The following is a 19048-nucleotide window of genomic DNA, read 5'->3' as shown; positions in this document are numbered from 1 at the left end:
CTAAACACGAACAAGAGCTAACAATTTACTAAACAATTTACAAGTAAATGGCTAGCTAGTATACTAAATACTAAACTAAATAAATACTAACTAAATGCTAAACACTAATGTAACCACTAACCCTAAACACTAAACCCTAAAATGCTAAAAGCTAAATAATAACTAACCACTAACGAACAACTAAACACTAAATAACTAGGTAATACCAACTAAATACAAAAATATTAAGTAATAATTATAAAAAATTATTACCTTGTGAGCTGGAAGGCCGGAGGGAGAGCGGCAGGCGGAGGAGAGCAGGCGGCGGTCGGAGTCGAGCGAGCTCGGCGGCGAGCTCGGCGGGAGAGGCGGGCGCCGGGCGAGCGGCGAGCTCGGCGGCGAGCTCGGCGGGCTGCGGGCGGGCGGCGCGCTCGGCGGGCTGCGGGCGGGCGGCGAGCTCGGCGGCGGCGGCGGTATGAGCGACGGCGGGCGTAGGAAAATGAAGACGCGAGCGAAACAGAGAAGAAACGAAGAGGAAAGGCGTTTCGGTTAAGTTTCCTAGCTCGGCGCCAAGATCTGTGGCGCCGAGCTAGGTGTGCCACGCGGCTGCCACGTCACGAAGCTCGGCGCCATAGGCTGTGGCGCCGAGCTGTGTTAGCTCGGCGCCACGGCCTATGGCGCCGAGCAAAGGGTCCAAAACTGCATTTAAAATTTTTTTAGGTCTAAACGTAAATTTACTTCGGTTTAGGGGCTAAAATACAAAAAATTCGGGCCGGTCGGCCACTTCCCACTTCTTCTTCATCGTCTCCCACTCTCCCTCCTGTTCTAAACAAGGCACCACCACCAGGCACCAGGCACCAGGCACCAGCCGCACCATCGCCTATTCGCCTCCTCTCGGGCTCGCTCGCTCGCCCCCACTCTCGTGCTTCTGCTTCCCCACCCAGTCACCTCGACCTCAGCCCCTCTCGCCCTCCCTAATCTCGACTCCGATGCCGCCGCCGCTCCTCCAGGCGCGCGACTACATGGGCGCCGGCGCCACCCCTCTGTCCTGCTCCTCCAGCGGCGAGGGCACGGGGCCGCACCTCGCGCTGCGGCTCGGGCTCCCAGGGTCCGACTCCCCCGGCCGCGACGCGGGGCCGGAGCCGGACCACGCCCACGTCGACGCCGCGCTCACCCTCGGCCCTGCCCCCGCCCCCGCCCCCGCGCCTCCCAGGGTCGGCGCAAAGCGCGGGTTCGCCGACTCCCGCGACCGGTGCGCGAAGCGGGACGCCACTGCTGCGGATGACGCTGCTGGGGGAGTGACCGGGGAGGAGAAGCGGGTAGGTGCGGCCGCTGCCGGAGCTCCGCCGGCTGCCAAGTAAGTGGGTGCTGCCTTTGCCTGCGCTTAATTTGTTTCGGTTCGTCGTATACTCGTATAGTCGTATGGTGCAACTTTTGCTTTTTGCTACCATGCTTTGTGGGAGGAGGACCGAGGATGTATGCGATTGGTAGCTTGCCGGTGGCAATATTAGAACTTAGAAGCAAAAGCAATAATTGGAACCTAAGCACAGAAACAGAAGACGTAGCTGCTGTTTTTTTAATTGCTTCAGAGAAAAAAAGTGTACGCCCGCTTTTATAGCAACCATAGTATATCGTCGTACTCCTAATTAACGCTGGGTTGCCTGACACACCATCAGGACCGGGCATTATTATCAATATGGTAGTCTGTTTTACCAAAGAAGGCTTTTGTGTTTTCCCTTGTCACTATCTCCACTGATAAACGGTGCGTGGTTCCAAGTTCAAGCTATAGCCACTTTTGGTGGAGTTGTCACAGAGGCCACAACGAAGTTGCTTGAGATGGAAGCGGCCACATTCTGTTTCGTGCAGGCTCTACATGCATCTAGGGTAGAATGGAATATGTGGAGTATCCCGGAGGTCTAGACATAACGCACTCAAATGGGTCTTGTGATTTTGTTCGGCAATCTTTCTCATGATGTCTTCAGTGGCATGGACTTAATTAAAATCTTTTGGCCCCTGGTGTTCTATAGGGCGCAAGTTGTTGGATGGCCGCCTGTTAGGAGCTACCGGAAGAACACACTAGCTATGAGTGCCACAAAGACAAACGGGGAAGATGAAGGTAGGAGTGAGGCGGGATGCTGTTATGTTAAGGTCAGCATGGATGGAGCCCCATACCTAAGGAAGGTGGACCTCAAGACCTTTTCGAGCTATGAGGACCTTTCGCTTGCTCTGGAGAAAATGTTCACCTGCTTCATCACTGGTGAGTGCTTCTGTTTTCTGTTAGTTCTTATGCCAGATTTACCAATTTACTTGTTCCACATCTGGTTATTTACCCCTGTTATAATGATGTAATGAGTTACTTTGTCACCAGTACATGTACACTTAGGTATACTGTTTTCCGCATAAAGTTTTGAGTATTTTATTGGAAGTAATTGGTAAAGGAGTAAAGGACGATGCATGGTTAATTCATAATTAGTTACATTAGCTGAACAATGGCCTCTGCACTTGACTTTCAATCTTGGTCAATAATCTACAAGAATGTCATTTCAAAAGAAAAAGAGAAGTGGCATTGCTTGATTGCTAACTAAGGTGCTAAGGTCGAACCTACCCAAGTTGATGTTGAAGCAGCTGATGGTGAAGTCCTCCTGACAGATGTGCATGGCCATGTTGAGTGCTACACCTTGCAGGGAACATGGTCACCATTGGTCACCGTGACCCGCATGTTGGTTTTTTTCTTTCTCGAAATGCGCATGAGAATTGTGCCCCATAATATATTAAGAAGATATAGGAAAAGGTCTAAAGAAGACCAGAAACAAAACAGCTTCCTTACGGAGGCCAGTAGCAAGCATACAAAACTGAATCCATCAAAAATAAACAAAGGAACACCCTAGAAATCAATTAATGGGGCAGCCAGAGAGCAAAGGCCTTTTGCCCCAGCTGTTTCCCAACGACTTCTCTCCTTATCAGCAGATGCCAAGATTGACGATAGACTTGGAGTCCTTCCATCGAAGACACATTTATTTCGATGATTCCATATTGTCCAAGCGTCCAGGATGATAAGGGAATCAAGACCTTTTTTTAGTAAGTCCGGAAACCACATCTGAAACCTCTTCCCACCAACTCCAGAAGGAGGTGACAGCCGGCTGAGGGGCAAGGGAGTGCAGCCCATATTTTCTCAGAAGCTGATACCAGAAAATTCTTGAAAAAGAACAAGCCACAAGGAGATGGTCCAAAGTTTCTGCCTCTTGGTCACATAAAGGACATTTCTCAGGGTGGTTTATCCCTCTCTTAGCTAATCTATCAGCTGTCCAACGTATGTTGGTGTTGTCCACCGTAACTTGTCCGATATGGCGCATGACCCTTGGAATTGATGAAGTTGTGGGTCTAGCTGGTTACCATGGATGTAGGTGTGGAGATGCATGATGACCTTGGTGCGTATGACAACGATTACGTGGAGGGAGACGACTGGGCGTTGGGCCCATCCTCAAGGACCACCTTAGTGCCCTCGTCGGCTTGTCCTCGGGTGCCTTGTCGAGCAGGTTGTTGTTGATCTCAAGATGGAACATACGTTGGCACTGTGCCCCCACACGTAGGTTCATCGTAGCTGTAACACAACCCTTGGCGATGGTGCTCGGTCATCTCTGCCATTGTGAGGCTGCTGAACTGGTACGAGGAAGCAATCATGGTCGTCATTGGAGGTGGTGCAGGCAACATATACGCAACTGCAGCAGTTTAGTGCGCCGGGCAGATACAACGGTGGGCGCTAGGGAGGCTGGGCAGCTTGCTGCTCCGGGTGGCCGCAGCATGACGCTCGTAGGCCGGTGCCAGGGGCATGGCTGTCTCCAGGTCAGGCAAGATAATTGCCTTGATTAGATTAATACATCTCCTCTCCTTATATAGAGAGGCTTACTTGACCCCAAAGCAAGTTATCCTTACTTTTATGGAAAACTTCTAATCAACAATCAATATTGATCGTATTTTATGAAAACAATGTAAAATATCTAAGGAAGGAAAATTTTGGCATTTCGCCAATAACTGTCCGGCGGTTGTAGGTGATGCCCATCATAACACCTTCCTTTGTTCTGTAAATATAGATGTTTCTCAAATAAATACATACATTTAAACTAGTGATATTTCAGGTCAAAGCGGTTCGTGCAAGACTTCAAGAAGGGAGAGGCTTACTGATGGTTCTAGGGCTGATGCCCTTCAGGACCAAGAATATGTCCTTACTTACGAAGATAAAGATGCTGACTGGATGCTCGTTGGTGATCTCCCCTGGGAGTAAGTTCCTAACTTGGTATAGTTTGCAATATTTATCCAAACTATAGTGTTCCTTTTCTGTTTATATGCAAATGATATAGGGTTCTTTTTCTTGAAACCAGTGGAAACCGATACGATTTTGGTGCAGCGGTCTAGACTGGGTGCAATTCATTAGAAAACACTTGCATTTAAGATGTGGCAACTGAAAAAAGAGGGAAAATGGTTCCAGTGAAGACTGTAATTTGATCAAATGTTTAGATTCACTCATGTGTGAAATTAGCTATTCTAGTTTTGCACTTATTTTGGATCAGAGGATTAAGATTAGCTAATGCGTGTATTCGTATGAATATCTCATTTCACCTTTGTAAGAGAGAAAGTGTTCCCTATACTCCATTCCAAATAGTTTACACTCTGGCTTTGTCACAATCAAATTTCTCGGACTACCAAGGTTTTAGAAAAAAAATATTAACATTTGCAAGATCATATAAATGCTTTATCAAAATATTTTTCATGGAGAATTTGATGAAACTAATATGGTGTTCTAGATGTCTGTGCATTTATTTTAATTTTTTCTTAAACAGTTGTTTGTGATCCATCCCTGACATGAATTATTCACATCTTTCTTACTTCCTTTCTTATTGCTTAAACAGCTATGGATGTATTAGACATTTACTAGTTATTTCTAATGTCCTTTTTTTGCAGCTTGTTCACCACAATTTGCGGGAAACTTAGAATCATGAGAGGCTCTGATGCTGCTGGCATGGGTATGTGGACATCTTTGACTGTTGGAGTCTCTTTGATGCTAAATATTATATGCTGTGGTTTTATTTTCTTGGGCTGCTTCTAATGTTAGTTCCTGATCACTATTATCTGTCCTTGTGTTAGTTTATATTGAACTAAACTATGCGTTTGGATATGTTTTTTTTATGCTGTACACATAAAAATAGATGTAGTAATAATGTTAGGGCAGATTAAATTTCAACGAAAATGTGAAGGCCCGTGGGAAAAGTGTTGGCTGAGCACGCATACTATGCTTCTACTACTATTACTGTCGCTGTCCGCTTATGACTTGGGCTGCAATTGAACATATATGCCCTTATTTTGCTTGGAAACTGCTAACGGTTATGACCAACTATAACTGTTTGCTGGATGGAACCAAGTAACTCGAAACCTTTCCGTGAAAGCAAATTGCATCTTGGGCCATCACCCTTTGTGCTGATACACGATGGCATTAGTGAACATTGTCTGCTCTTTCGTATAACTGTACTTGGTTGTTCACGCATGCACCAGTTTCGTATATAACTGTTTGTTGCTCTGGATTCAAAAAGTATCCAATCTTCCTGCAGCTCCAAGATCACCGGAGCAGATAGTTGGGACCAGAATAAGGAACGTTGCCCGGCATGCAGAGTCGTGAACTGAAAGGAAAGGACAGAGTTTACATGGCGCTGAAGGGAGCGGTGTTTTTACGTGAAGTGCTCCGGTTAAGTCTCTCTCTCTCTCTTTTTTTTTGTAACCCCCACATGTGCAATGAGATGTGTGTGGCCCTACTGTAAGACACCCCATTTTGCCCACGAGGTTGTCACGTGTTATTGTAGATGGTCGCCTTTGTGTTATGAACGATCAAACTCGGCAGTAGCCTGCTTGCTGCTTCCTCTATGATACTTTCCTCCGTATTTGGAAGCTCGTACTTCATATGGTAGAAGTAAGAAAAAAAAAGCCCATGTTGCCCATTAAGATTTTTTGTTCTCCTGATGTGTGTGCGAGTGAACTAAACTATTCAGTGGATCTAGAAAGAATCTGATCACTGAGTCTGTTAGTCAGCTCTGTTGTTTTACCTGATGATGGATACTCCTATAGAGCTCCGTTGTTTAGACCGTTGTAGCTGAAATCTATCTAGACAAAACCACTTTAGAAACAGTCGTTAAGCATACAGGCTGATTGTTTTTATTTTTTCAATAACACCCTATCCAAACAAGTGTACCACCTACACCTTTGGTAGGCGTAGTTGGTGGGAGAGCAAAAAGAAGAAGAAAAAAAGGGAGGCTGAATGACCGTGAAGGAAAGTAGTAATAGTACTGGAGCATCGGACGACAAGGAGGTGTGCCCGGGCTGGCGCTCGGTGAGATCTGGTCGGGCGGATGAGCGTTGCCAACCATCGCAACAACTCCAGATCCCGCGGCCCCAGACCAGTTCGCTGCCGCTGCCATTCTCGCAACCCGACACGTCTGCCGCTGCGCTGCGCTGCGCAGTGCGCACCTCGTGGGGCCCTGTAGGACCCGGACCCGGACCCGGATCCGAAGCTAGCGAAACTGCTTTATTAGCTGCCTGCGACTGCGAGAGAACACGCCTGGTTACTACTACTACTAGGTAGCAGCAGCGATCGATCGGGACAGTGAAAGGTCTCCAGCACAAAACTGGCACCCTGCCCCGTCCCTCTTGTGCCCCTGCAGTATTAAAAACATCGTCACGCAGAATTGCACGTCTGTCACGGGTCCTGTGCGTCCGGCTCCGGCCGCCGTGCCCCGTCCTGGCGCGCTGCCTCCGTGATTGTTCATTCGTTTAGCGCGGACGGGGGCCGACCCTGGCAGCTACAGCCTGGTGCTGGTGCTGGTGCTGGTGGCGGCGACCGGATCACCAGGCGTCCAGTCAGGCCGAGGGGGACCCAACGGCACGGTGGCCAGTGGCAGTGGGTGACGAGGACCACTGCGATCTCGACGCCACATGCACGGCTCGGGTTGGGGACTTGGGGTTGCGGGCTCGACGACCAGACCCAGCGTCCCGCGGCGCACGAGAGCGGGAGCGGGACCAGCCAGAGCAACCAGCATTGCCTCGGCAGTCAGCCCAGCGCGCGATGCCGATATGCCATCGGTGTTCGGCGGGCGACCGCGACGGAACACGGCCAGTTGCTTGCGCGCCTTGACTCGCAGTCGCAGTCGCAGCGGCGCAGCGCCCGCGGGCACGGACGGACAAGCCCCAGTGGCTGGTCACATGGCCGCGGGCCCGCCCCCTCCCCTCTCTGCCTACGCCTACGGACGCCGTCCCCGTTTCGCCATGCCGTTGCCCGTTGGAGCATGGGTATCCGCCCGTCTGCACGCGTTTGCAGTACGTACATCAGTAGATGAGTTGCTTTGCAGTTATGGATGTCACGCGCGCGTACATGCCATGCCATGCCATTGAATGGACACTCGGGCACGCATGTACTGCTGCGCCAAGTGGGGGCGACCCTTCAGAGAGTTTACACGAACACATGAACTGTGCCACGGCATGCATCTAGGCATGGTCCTCGCGTGTGCTCTGTGTCTTGCTCCATGTCTCTTTGCCTCTCTCTCTCTCTCTCTCTCTCTCTCTCTCTCTCTCTCTCTCTCTCTCTCTCTCTCTCTCTCTCTCTCTCTCTCTCTCTCTCTCTCTCTCTCTCTCTCTCTCTCTCTCTCTCTCTCTCTCTCTCTCTCTCTCTCTCTCTCTCTCTCTCTCTCTCTCTCTCTCTCTCTCTCTCTCTCTCTCTCTCTCTCTCTCTCTCTCTCTCTCTCTCTCTCTCCTCTCTCTCTCTCTCTCTCTCTCTCTCTCTCTCTCTCTCTCTCTCTCTCTCTCTCTCTCTCTCTCTCTCTCTCTCTCTCTCTCTCTCTCTCTCTCTCTCTCTCTCTCTCTCTCTCTCTCTCTCTCTCTCTCTCTCTCTCTCTCTCTCTCTCTCTCTCTCTCTCTCTCTCTCTCTCTCTCTCTCTCTCTCTCTCTCTCTCTCTCTCTCTCTCTCTCTCTCTCTCTCTCTCTCTCTCTCTCTCTCTCTCTCTCTCTCTCTCTCTCTCTCTCTCTCTCTCTCTCTCTCTCTCTCTCTCTCTCTCTCTCTCTCTCTCTCTCTCTCTCTCTCTCTCTCTCTCTCTCTCTCTCTCTCTCTCTCTCTCTCTCTCTCTCTCTCTCTCTCTCTCTCTCTCTCTCTCTCTCTCTCTCTCTCTCTCTCTCTCTCTCTCTCTCTCTCTCTCTCTCTCTCTCTCTCTCTCTCTCTCTCTCTCTCTCCTCTCCTCTCTCTCTCTCTCTCTCTCTCTCTCTCTCTCTCTCTCTCTCTCTCTCTCTCTCTCTCTCTCTCTCTCTCTCTCTCTCTCTCTCTCTCTCTCTCTCTCTCTCTCTCTCTCTCTCTCTCTCTCTCTCTCTCTCTCTCTCTCTCTCTCTCTCTCTCTCTCTCTCTCTCTCTCTCTCTCTCTCTCTCTCTCTCTCTCTCTCTCTCTCTCTCTCTCTCTCTCTCTCTCTCTCTCTCTCTCTCTCTCTCTCTCTCTCTCTCTCTCTCTCTCTCTCTCTCTCTCTCTCTCTCTCTCTCTCTCTCTCTCTCTCTCTCTCTCTCTCTCTCTCTCTCTCTCTCTCTCTCTCTCTCTCTCTCTCTCTCTCTCTTCTCGATCAGGAATACCTGATGCATCCTATTCTCACCTCCAACGACATGCTTGTTACGATTCTTATCCCACCGCAAGCCCACCCCAGCAAGCAATAATGCAGGGGGGCGATCCCACGAGCGCTTGTTTTATCAGTGGATCGAATTAAATTGTAAAGGGATTAAATCTATTTTAAGTCAACATTGAACATACCAGATTTATTACTCCCCTTAGTCTTCTATCTCGTGCAAACAAGGGCTAAGAGCAACTCTAAGAGAACGCTTAAAACAACCCGAAAAGAATTTATTAGCAAAACATCTCGTTTACACCATTCCAATAGTCCCTCCATTTTCTCCCCCCCCCAATACTTCGCATCGCGAATAAGTGTCCCTCCTCCCTCGCATATTTTCGCCTCGGTGACTACTTCCCCAATCGATCGCTCTCGGGGTTTTCCCATAGTCACTCTTCTATGATTCACCGAACTGTCCGGTGTGCCACCAGACTATCCGGTGAGCCAATGGAGCAACGGTCAACTGTGCCCAACGGTCAACTGCGGTGAACAGTGAACATTGTACAGTGCAGAAGTCAGAAGTCATAGCTCCGAAGTCAGAACACACTGGACTGTCCGGTGTGCCACTGGACTGTCCGGTGCCGCAAGAGGACAAAGGACTTCAACGGTCAACCGCTCCAAACCCCAACGGTCGACTGACGTGGCACACACCGAACAATGAACAATGTCATGTCCAGTACACCACTGGACTGTTTGGTGTGTCCATCGATAACAACGACTAGAATAGTGGTTGGGGCTATAAATACCCCCAACCACCTCCATTCAAGCCATCCAAGCTTCCTACACTTTACATTCAATACAAGAGCAAAAACATACACTCCAAGACACAATCAAAAGATCAAATCATATCCAAGCTTCAAAATCAACTCAATTGCTTAGTGACTTGAGAGAGAGTGTTCTGTGTTTCTTTTGTTGCTCTTGTTGCTTGGATTGCTTTCTCCTTCTCATTCTAATTCTTCTAAGTGCTTTGTAAAGCTAGCAAGAGACATCTAAGTGTGTGGTGATCCTTGCGAGGTCTTAGTGACCCAAGTGATTAAGGAAAAGCACTCGACCGGTCTTTTGTGACCGGTTGAGAGAGGGAAAGTGCTGGAATAGACCCGGCCTTTGTGGCCTCCTCAACGGGGACTAGGTTCTTTGGAACCGAACCTCGGTAAACAAATCACCGTGTTCATTTGTGTTGATCTCCACTCGATTTGTTTCCCCCATTTTCCTCTCTCTAAAGTTCCCTCGCTCATATTGATTTGAGTTTGCTCCCAAGGTTATCCGCATTGGTTGAGCAACTCATAGCAAGGAGAACTATCTTCCGCACTCCGATTTATTTCTAACACTAACCCCGGGCATAGTGCGTGTTCAAAGTTTATAATTTTCAGGTTTCGCCTATTCACACCCCCTCTAGTCAACTTTCAAAGGGAAACCACTCGAGTGGATCTCGCGCCTGGCCCCAGACCAACCTGTCATAAATGATCGGCCGCATTATCTGGGCATGGTGCCGAGCCACAGTGGAGGCACCGGTCCGCCTTCTACTCATGACCTACGAACCCTTTAGGTCGCACGTCACTCATGACCTACGAGCCCCTCAGACTGCGATGCATTTATGGCTCATGCATCCCCGACCTGTGATGCACTCATGAACTATCAAGACTAAGCTTGAGTGCACAGGCTGCTATTAGGGCGCAACATGACGAACCATGTCGAGCCCCAAGCTACAATAGGCCATGAGTCGGCATAGCCCGAATGATGATGTTTAGGCCCCACACTGCCCGCATCGTCTGCCATAAAGAATGCAAAACAACCAGGGGATCGTGAGCATGCGTGGCTTTACCCCGTGGTAGAACTGGTAGAACGTCCAGTTGTACCGCCATCCGGTTGCTCCTTCCTATGGAAGCCACCGCTGACTAACCCCCTCTTTGGCCTATAAAAGGAGGAGATCGGCCCCCTGATACGAAGAGGGTTCTTTTCTCTCGGACACACAACAGAACCCCAAACGAGGAGACGCTCAGAAGGACTGACGAACAAGAGGAGGATCGAGAGGTCGGAGCCCTGCTACCAAGCCAAGACTTAACTAGAACTCCACCTTATGACCACCTCCACCATGAATAAGACATTTGCGAGCCTCTCCTTCCTCTCTCGCCCCGCTTGTAACCCCTGCTACAAGCTTTGATGATCAATGGTGCCGGTAGCGTAAGCCGCCGATGTCTGAGAGTAGGGACGTTCTGTCCGAACAGTATAAATCTTGCGGCCATTGTGTATACCGCCTGGAGCTCAAAACACGTACAATAAATTACTTGTTGGAGCGAGGTTCTAAGCATCAACCTCATCCCTTGTTGTAGGGTCAAAGGCATCATCACCGGTGCCTCACAGGCGTTGTCCGAGCTGCGTCACCGGTGGTCAGGGCGGACATCAACGCCATCTCGCTCGTCAATCCCATAAATAATCCGATCTAGATTCTGGATTTTGTGACATTCTGTGCTTTTGGTTCGGCTATGCAGGGAACAATATAGGATTTGGATTTCGTGGTACGACTTATATATATATATATGATATAGGATAAATTTTGTTTTAATAAAACACAAAATATATGTTTTCTATTGATTAGGTGAGTGTGAAAGTGGAGCAAACAACTAAAATTAAACACTCACTTATATATAATTTTATCTTATTTTTTTATATACACTCTGTTATTATTGTAGTAGAGATAGAAAATATTATAGAAGTGTGGCTTGATTCTACAAAAATGTAGGTTTTTTTGAAAAATATTGACGCGGGATGACGGTTGAAACTGATGCTTTAATATAGTAAAAATAAAGATTGTTCTACAATTCAGCATGTATCACGTTGTTCTGTTGGCGTGTAAACAGTGTTGTTTCTCGTTACTAGGGAAATTAGCAAAATCCTCTTCCTCCGTAAAATGCGATCGTCCGTCAGCCGGAACAGTTCATTCGCTCTTATTCTCTTTCCAGCTGTGAATCGGATCCGTCTCCTTATCCAAGGACTGTTGGACGACACACGTCGAGCAAGAGTACGTCCATTTTAAAGCTGAGAGGAGAGAGACCATGTAAGTTTGGAGAGTGGATCACGGACATTGAATTTTGGTCTGTTTGTTTCGACTTCTGGCAGCTTCTGGCCACCAAAAACTGCTGTGGACTGCCAAACGCTCAGTTTTTCAGCCAACTTTTATTAAATTTGTTGAGGCAAAAACCATCCAAAATCAACATAAACACATAATCGATTAAGTCGTTGTAATAGTAGGAATCCATCACTTTCTAGATCCTGAGTCCTATGAACAACTTTATCTTTCTCCACGCGTAATCATAATGATACTCAGATTCTTCCCACAGCTAGATTCTCTCTATAGCCAGATTTTCAGAAAATCTGGTCAGAAAAAAGCTGAACCAAACAGACCCTTTGACTGCTGGATACGGAGTTTTCTGGAAGATGAATAGTGTCGCTTAAGGCCTTGTTTGGGAACAAAGTTTTTGAAAACCACAGTTTTTGAAATACTACAGTATACTTTAGTCATGACAATACCGCAGTTTACAATACCGCAGTTTTGAAAACTGAGGTCCAGAGCTAAGTTTAGAATGCCTTAAAACAATTGCAATACTTCAGTTTTGAAAACAGAGATTTTAGCTAGCTTGCCAAACACTATTCTGTACATAATACTGCAGTATTTGAGAATACTGCAGTATTCTTCCAAAACTGTGAAAAAACTTCACTCCCAAACACCCCCTAAACGTGTGCGGAGTTAGATACGGAGTTTGTGGAAAATACACAAACATAATCTAGAATATATGTGTTGATTATATTTGTTGTTCTGCGTTCTGCATTCTCTATCTATGTCCTGCAATTTGCCAATTTGATGCCCTTTTGTTGGCTTGCAGATAGTGTTATTTTTCTTTACCAGGGAAAATTGGCAAAAGCTAATCATGGCAAACACCTGTCACACCCGGTTTCGCTGTTGCCGGGCACTGGCAGTGTGGCCGTACGCCCGCGCAGGCACCGATCGCTATCAGCGAGGGGCGTCCGGGACGAGATGACGAGGCATCTGGTTGTAAGATTCATGGGTGACGCACGCAGGCACCAATCAGCCAGCAAGAGAACGGGGGACGAGGGCAGGGCGCAAGGCTACGGCGATCGCTGCCCCGCACATGCCACGGGCATGCTTGCCCCATATGGGCTATGGGGTGGTAGTGGTACCCGGATCCCGGCGGCAGCCTTGCTGATCGCTTTGCCTGTCCCCTTTTGATCCCAGTAAAACGTTGCCTCCATGCCCCGCTCGTCCTCTCCATCTGCGGTTTCATTATTTATTTTTTTACTGCGCCGTTAAACGCCACCGCCGCCGTACCCCGTACCTACCTACTTAAACGCCACCACCGCCGCGCCGGGCGCCGCTCGACAGCAAGAGCATTCAATACACTCCATATCAACCAGCTAGCTAGCTAGCTCGCTCTGAGCAAGGTTCGCGTTCGCGGCGATCAGCTCAGCGCGGTGGCGGCTGCGACGGCCGCGAGATGAGTCGCGCCGCGCAGACAGGAGGGGGCGGGGCCGGAGGGGCGGCGAGGCTCAAGGCGTCGCCACGGGCGCTCTTCTCCTGCGGCATCTTCAGCACCTGCACGCACCCTGCGCTAAGCCCGACGGCGACGCCCAACAACAATGTGGTGCCAGGGAGTGGCGGCGGCGGCGGCTCGGGCGCGCCCTGCGCCGAGGCGTCGTCCGCGTCGCCTGCGGTGCTGGAGGCGGCGGCGGCGGCGGCGGCGGCCACGGCACCTCCTCCGCAGCGGCAGCACCAGCACCAGCGGGCCGCGCAGAGGAACGCCGGCCCGTCGTCGTCGTCTTCCTCGTCGTCCTCGTCCGCGTCGCAGAGCTTCACGCAGTGGAGGCTGCCGGTGCACCACCCGCCGCAGGCCTCAGGAACCGGCGGCGACGCGCTGCTGAGCGCCGAGGAGAAGTTCGCGACGGGGGAGGTGGTGGCGGCGCTGCGGGCGGTGGAGCGGGAAATGGAGGCCGCGGCGAGGCCGGTGCCGGCGGGGGTGGTGGCCGGGGTGGTCGCGGCGGTGCGGGAGCCGGCCACGGCGCGCCTCGCCGCCAAGGTGCTGCTCGTCGTGCTGCTGGAGGAGGGCAACCGGGAGACGGCCGTGGAGGCCGGCGCGGCGTCGGCGGCCGTCGAGGCGGTGGCGGCGTCCGGGCCGGCGGGGGCCACGGCCGAACGCGCGCTGGCCGCGCTCGAGCTCCTCTGCACGGCCCCCGGCGGCGCCCCCGCCGTGCGGAGGGAGGCGCTCGCGGCGCCGGTGCTGGCGCGGGCCGTGGAGGCGATGGCCGGCCGCGGCCGGGAGTGCGCTATCGGCGTCCTGGCCGCCGTATACGGTGGCGCTGCCGGCGGGGAGGACGGGGCCTCGTCCTCGCCGCCGCCGCCAGCAGTGGTGAAGGCGGTGGTGGCGGCGATGCAGGGCGAGTGCAGCGCGCGTGGGCGTCGCAAGGGCGCGCAGCTGCTGCGCGCGCTGCAGGAGGGCGGCCGCCTCGGGCTCGCGTGGGACGGCATCGGCGATCAGTGAATCCTCTTCGGCTTACACGTGGGACCCTGGTCGCAGTGACCAGTTCTTAGGTAGTTGCTGTGGGACCTAGGCCACTGAAGCGTGGGACCGAGTCAGGACGGGAGGGAGCAGTGACACGGTCGGTGGGGTGATTTGATTGATATGTTGTGGTCACCTTTTGTAGCCTGTGATTTGTACCATCAAAATTTATCGCGCCCCTGACGCGTCTGCTCTGCGCCCGTTGTTTGCTGAACCTGCAGGCTGTAATAATCCCACGATTTTCACGGAAAATTATAAATGAACCAGTTCAAATAAACGTCGATGAGAGGGGAAAAAAAATCTTGCATTCTAAACGCTTTTCACTGGCATCTTTTGGATCTAGTTGGATCCCATTTTTGGTTTAGTAAATTTCACCATTTCAGATTGAAAAAAATAGAGTAAAAATAGAGTATTGGATACTCAATAGTAGAGATGGCAAACGGGTCGTCCGCTCCGGTGAAGCCCGGCCCAAAATGGGCCTGACCCACTAGGCACGGTAAGAAAGCCGGGCTAGGACGTCTAAGCCCGCGGGCTCGTTCTCTTGTCCGAGCCTATCTCGATACGGGTCTAAATAGGCCGGGCCAACTCGGCAAGCACAGAAAAAACGGGTTAAAACGAGTTAAATGGGTCGGTAAACATGATTTAGTGTAAAAAGCGGGCTTGATAGGCTTAAAGGTAAACGGGTCATGTCGGGCTAGCCTATCGTGCTTAGTTTCCTATCCGGACCTAGTCCGCTTATTCATGTCAGGCCGACCCAGGCCCGTATAAAAGTGGAGCGTACCGGGCAAAAAAACGTGCTTCGGGTCAGACTTTCATGCTTCGTGCTTTCTATACATCTATAATCAGGGCCTGTTTGTTTACCCCCATGGATTATATAATCTGGATTATTTTTGGAGGATTATATAATCTAGATTATATAATCTGGATTATATAATCTGAGTAGTCCTGTTTGTTTACCAAGATTATTTGAGTTGTTAATAGGATTCTTTTGTATGAGGAAGACAAGAATGCCCTCTATATTTGTACTAGGTTGAAACTCATATATGAAAAAAAATAATTCAATTGACATTGGCAAATATTGCATTAGCAATATTATCACGGAAAGCATTATGTCACCTTCTTCATCCCCAAATTGACTAGTACTAGGCACAAAACGATTCAGTGGATTATAATGGCAATGGTGGGTAATTTCTAGGAAACTTGAAAGGGTAGTGGGGAAGTGGGAAAAAAATAATCTGAAATAAGCACCTCCTCACTTGCTTATGGATTATCATAATCCAAGGGGTTAGATTATATAATCTGGGCAAATAAGCTGGACTGTTTGTTTGCCTCTTAGGGTTATTTAATCCAGATTATATAATCTGGGGGGTAAACAAACAGGCCCTCAATAGTATTGGACTACATAAACGATAGAAACAGTTCCTTTCATAAGCTACACAAACATGCCTAATTTAAAATCCATCGGAGAGTCACTAATTGCTAAAATAGTTTCAAAAAATCCAACGAGGGTTCATTAACGTCCCGTTTGGATCATTGGAATTGAATTACATTCTAATAATAGTAATTTAGTCATATATCAATTAAGATAATTCGGTTTTATACAAAATATATTTGTATACTATTATTAGCAAGATGTCGAAGATATTAATTTGCTACATTTTTACTATTTTTACTATAGAGGAGTGAGACGAAGAGTGTCATGTAAGTTACAGAGTATAAACAAATTCTACTAATGCATAAAATCATTTCTCATCCTATACCCCATAAATTTGAGATAGACTTATATCTGAACTTTGGAAAGTGGTGGAATGTTAAATTCCAAACTAAATAAGTTATTTTATTGAGTGAATTCCAATTTCTCTAAAATGAAGGGTCCAAACGCCCCGTAATATTAATTCATCAAAACTGCTGCGCATATAATCGTCCAAATATACCTGGATTCTAAAGAATCACGGGGAAATCAAAGCACGGTGAACATCACGATGCAAAACATTTATGACTTGATATATCAAAATAAGAATTGGATGCTTGACCATTATTGCACCCTCCTCCATACTCTTGATCTCCTTTATATATCCAAAAATACATATCCACATTCATTGTACTAGATATATCTAGATTTGCGTTGATGTTTTTATTTATTAGATCAATCTAACTACTAACTTACAAGGGGCCACTGTATCTACAACAATACAATGCATGAATAAAAGATCCCTTATGAATATATGCATTTATGAAAAGAGCAAAAGATTGCAGCAAATAAATTATGAATGCTTGCTTCGTGGTGACACATACATGATGCCACTATATATATATAGTAATATAGAGCTCCACAAGACCACAAGTGAAAAAATAGTATTGGGGAGCAAACTAATTCTCACTGTGTATGTAGCAAAAGCCTTCCCTCAATTTTGTAGATTTGGTTTTGCATATAATGCACGCTAACCTATATCTTTTACATATGATTTGTTTTATGTAGGTGCCAATGGATGAAACTAGTACAAGATATTGCAGCAAAGGGGAAGAAAGAGCTTCATCCTTGCCTAAGAAGCGTGGAAGGACCGCTAAAAGCATCCTAGCCAAGCCAAAGGAAAGGAAAAAAGGGTTTGGGATTGCCAAGCTTGAAAGAATGAGAGAAGAGGAAATGAGGGTAGAAGAGGAAATGAAAGAGTATTTTAAAGACAGCCTTAGGCAACCACCAATTTATGGAGCTGATATCCAAGACTTGGTAAGCACACTTGTAGTTGTAGGGGTATGATCCACTCGTACTGTTCCTTATAATGTTGTGTCTTATATTTAGGGGTGGTAATGGATCATGATCCAAATGTTTCTTCACAATTCTTTTAAGTATTTAATTAATTTTAGTCAAAAATAAATAGAAATAGACTTTGATCCTAATTTGATTTAATCATAAAATTAAATTTTATAGTATAAAATTTAGAAACCATTACTACCCCTACTTATATTATGTCATGGATTACTTTCTCTCCTTCGAAGCACTTTTATGAGAATTGACCTATACCAACTGGTATATTCCTTTGCTTATGATATTGCTTCATTTCTCTACCAACACGTTCGAATTATGTTGGCAAAATGTGAATAGGTATGCATTACTGCAACACGGACCTTTTTATCTGCATTTTTTAAAAGGTAATTATCACCAATATATCCACTAAAATTATTTTACTAGAGAATATCATCAAGTGTGAGGATGCCATATGTATATTCTAAGGCTACTATACAGCATGGTTACAAACAAAAGTGGTATTTTCAAAGCCAGATGATTTTGTTATGGAATTTTCAGAATTTGAAGCAAGGAAGCATAATGTTGCCTCATTACCCATTGAGGTCCTATTACCACCCTTGCTCATGCTTCAATGCCATGCCAAATTCTTCAAAACTTCGTGGTGTATGAGCCTTCTATTAATTGTTACGTCTATTCAAACCTGAAAGCATCACTTTTTTCTCTCCAAATATGTACAAATTTTGCATGTACAATACCAATACCATTTCCCTTACATCTATTCAAACCTGAAAGCATCACCTTTTTTTCAAATTTGTACAAACGTTACCTGTACAATATCAATCGCATTTCTCTTACATCATGTCCTTAGCATTGTATACGATGGCGTCTAATGCGTGGACCATGGCTGGCCCTCTTATGATTTATTGTAGATGGCATATGGAGCAAGAGAAGAGATGAGTGGACGGTTCAAGCTTCCTATGATAAGGTACACACATATAAACGATTATTTTCCCATCTTTATATATACTCTTCGAGTTAGAGAGCTAGTCGAGGATGGCTATGCAGTATTTTTTTTTTTGTAAAATCTTTTTGCTTTCAAATGGGACCCCCTAAATCATGATCAAATATTTCATGTCTGACCGGTGTCAAATATATGACTAGGTCGCTAGGCACCTCCGGAGCAGCATCTTATGTCAATCCAAATAGCACGGTTCCTATAACGCTTGATCTCTTTGAAGCACCTGATCATAGGGTATACATCTCTCTGTCTCATGGTCCACTTTTATATACAGCACAAACTTGTTATTGTTGTGTAGCATTATTTTGAAATATGTTGCAGTATTTTTCTCGGACATAGACAATACCTTTTATGAAATATATGTTCAATGATATATACACAATGCTAAACAAAAATGTCCCCCTAAACACTCAAACGTTGCAGGCAGGGAACATGTGCATGGTATTCAACTGCATAGACTATCAAGCTTAGTGATAATGGTCGTGTTCTAAATTTCTAATGCTTACAGGAACATGAATACATTGACTTGAAAAGGAAGGATGCTGAAAACTTATCGGAGGACCCACGAGACCTAGACCTTAACCTGAAGCTATAATTCTAGAATTCATAGAAGTGTCTTGTGCAATCGTTCATGATGGTGGTGGTTCCAACATTTTACAAGTGAAACCGTATGAGTTTGATGCATGGTTTTGAATTTGAGAAACAGTGTTGATTCTATGGACTAATAAATAGCATATGACCAACTAGATCAAGGAATGCTCCCTTCCCCTCAATTGTAAGGCTAGACTATGGATTCCTGTTTGAATTGGTTTTAAAATATATTTGATAGTTTATTTGGTTGCATTTTTTTTGCTACGACTACGAAGTAATGAAATTCGAGTTTCCTGTCGTGAGAATGTGAGACTTTGGAATCTACCTCTGCTACGATATATGATGTGAATAAAGTTCTTTTGATATAAGTAGAGCAAGAATACTGGAATTATGTGTGTGTATAGTATAAAAGTTGCGCACACGCATGACATTAGCGTTGTAGCCAGGCAAAACCTATATACA

At 47.2% G+C, this 19048-nt stretch overlaps 2 protein-coding genes across 3 annotated transcripts; both read left to right on the top strand.

Annotated features, from left to right (window-relative positions):
* Positions 1 to 810: 810 nt before the first annotated feature.
* Positions 811 to 6051, top strand: LOC100284944 (IAA19 - auxin-responsive Aux/IAA family member). 2 transcript variants are annotated; one of them, NM_001157839.2, is made up of 5 exons: positions 811 to 1336; positions 2007 to 2236; positions 4116 to 4257; positions 4939 to 5000; positions 5583 to 5966. In NM_001157839.2, the coding sequence occupies exons 1-5, from the start codon at positions 969 to 971 to the stop codon at positions 5648 to 5650; spliced, it is 870 nt and encodes a 289-aa protein (NP_001151311.2). In that variant the 5' UTR covers positions 811 to 968; the 3' UTR covers positions 5651 to 5966. The 2 variants fall into 2 exon arrangements, with proteins under 2 accessions (NP_001151311.2, XP_023156060.1); XM_023300292.2 differs by having other exon boundaries at positions 813 to 1336; positions 5565 to 6051.
* A 10487-nt stretch (positions 6052 to 16538) lies between these two features.
* LOC109940139 (uncharacterized) lies at positions 16539 to 18883 on the top strand. The gene is made up of 5 exons (XM_020539234.3): positions 16539 to 16615; positions 16711 to 16959; positions 17907 to 17962; positions 18139 to 18229; positions 18504 to 18883. The coding sequence occupies exons 2-5, from the start codon at positions 16717 to 16719 to the stop codon at positions 18588 to 18590; spliced, it is 477 nt and encodes a 158-aa protein (XP_020394823.1). The 5' UTR covers positions 16539 to 16615; positions 16711 to 16716; the 3' UTR covers positions 18591 to 18883.
* Positions 18884 to 19048: the final 165 nt, after the last annotated feature.

The sequence above is a fragment of the Zea mays genome, chromosome 6, assembly GCF_902167145.1.
Source record: "Zea mays cultivar B73 chromosome 6, Zm-B73-REFERENCE-NAM-5.0, whole genome shotgun sequence".
Taxonomy (NCBI): domain Eukaryota; kingdom Viridiplantae; phylum Streptophyta; class Magnoliopsida; order Poales; family Poaceae; genus Zea; species Zea mays.
This window is presented reverse-complemented; position numbering and strand designations above follow the sequence as displayed.

What these genes read in the sequence shown, in the direction of transcription:
- LOC109940139 (XM_020539234.3), top strand. Translation starts at nt 16,717, where the DNA reads ATGGATGAAACTAGTACAAGATATTGCAGCAAAGGGGAAGAAAGAGCT. An exon ending in GAGCTGATATCCAAGACTTG is followed by an intron (nt 16,960 to 17,906) that starts GTAAGCACACTT and finishes GATTTATTGTAG; the next exon opens with ATGGCATATGGAGCAAGAGA. An exon ending in TTGAAGCACCTGATCATAGG is followed by an intron (nt 18,230 to 18,503) that starts GTATACATCTCT and finishes TAATGCTTACAG; the next exon opens with GAACATGAATACATTGACTT.
- LOC100284944 (XM_023300292.2), top strand. Translation starts at nt 969, where the DNA reads ATGCCGCCGCCGCTCCTCCAGGCGCGCGACTACATGGGCGCCGGCGCC. An exon ending in GGAGCTCCGCCGGCTGCCAA is followed by an intron (nt 1,337 to 2,006) that starts GTAAGTGGGTGC and finishes GGTGTTCTATAG; the next exon opens with GGCGCAAGTTGTTGGATGGC. An exon ending in GTTCACCTGCTTCATCACTG is followed by an intron (nt 2,237 to 4,115) that starts GTGAGTGCTTCT and finishes GTGATATTTCAG; the next exon opens with GTCAAAGCGGTTCGTGCAAG.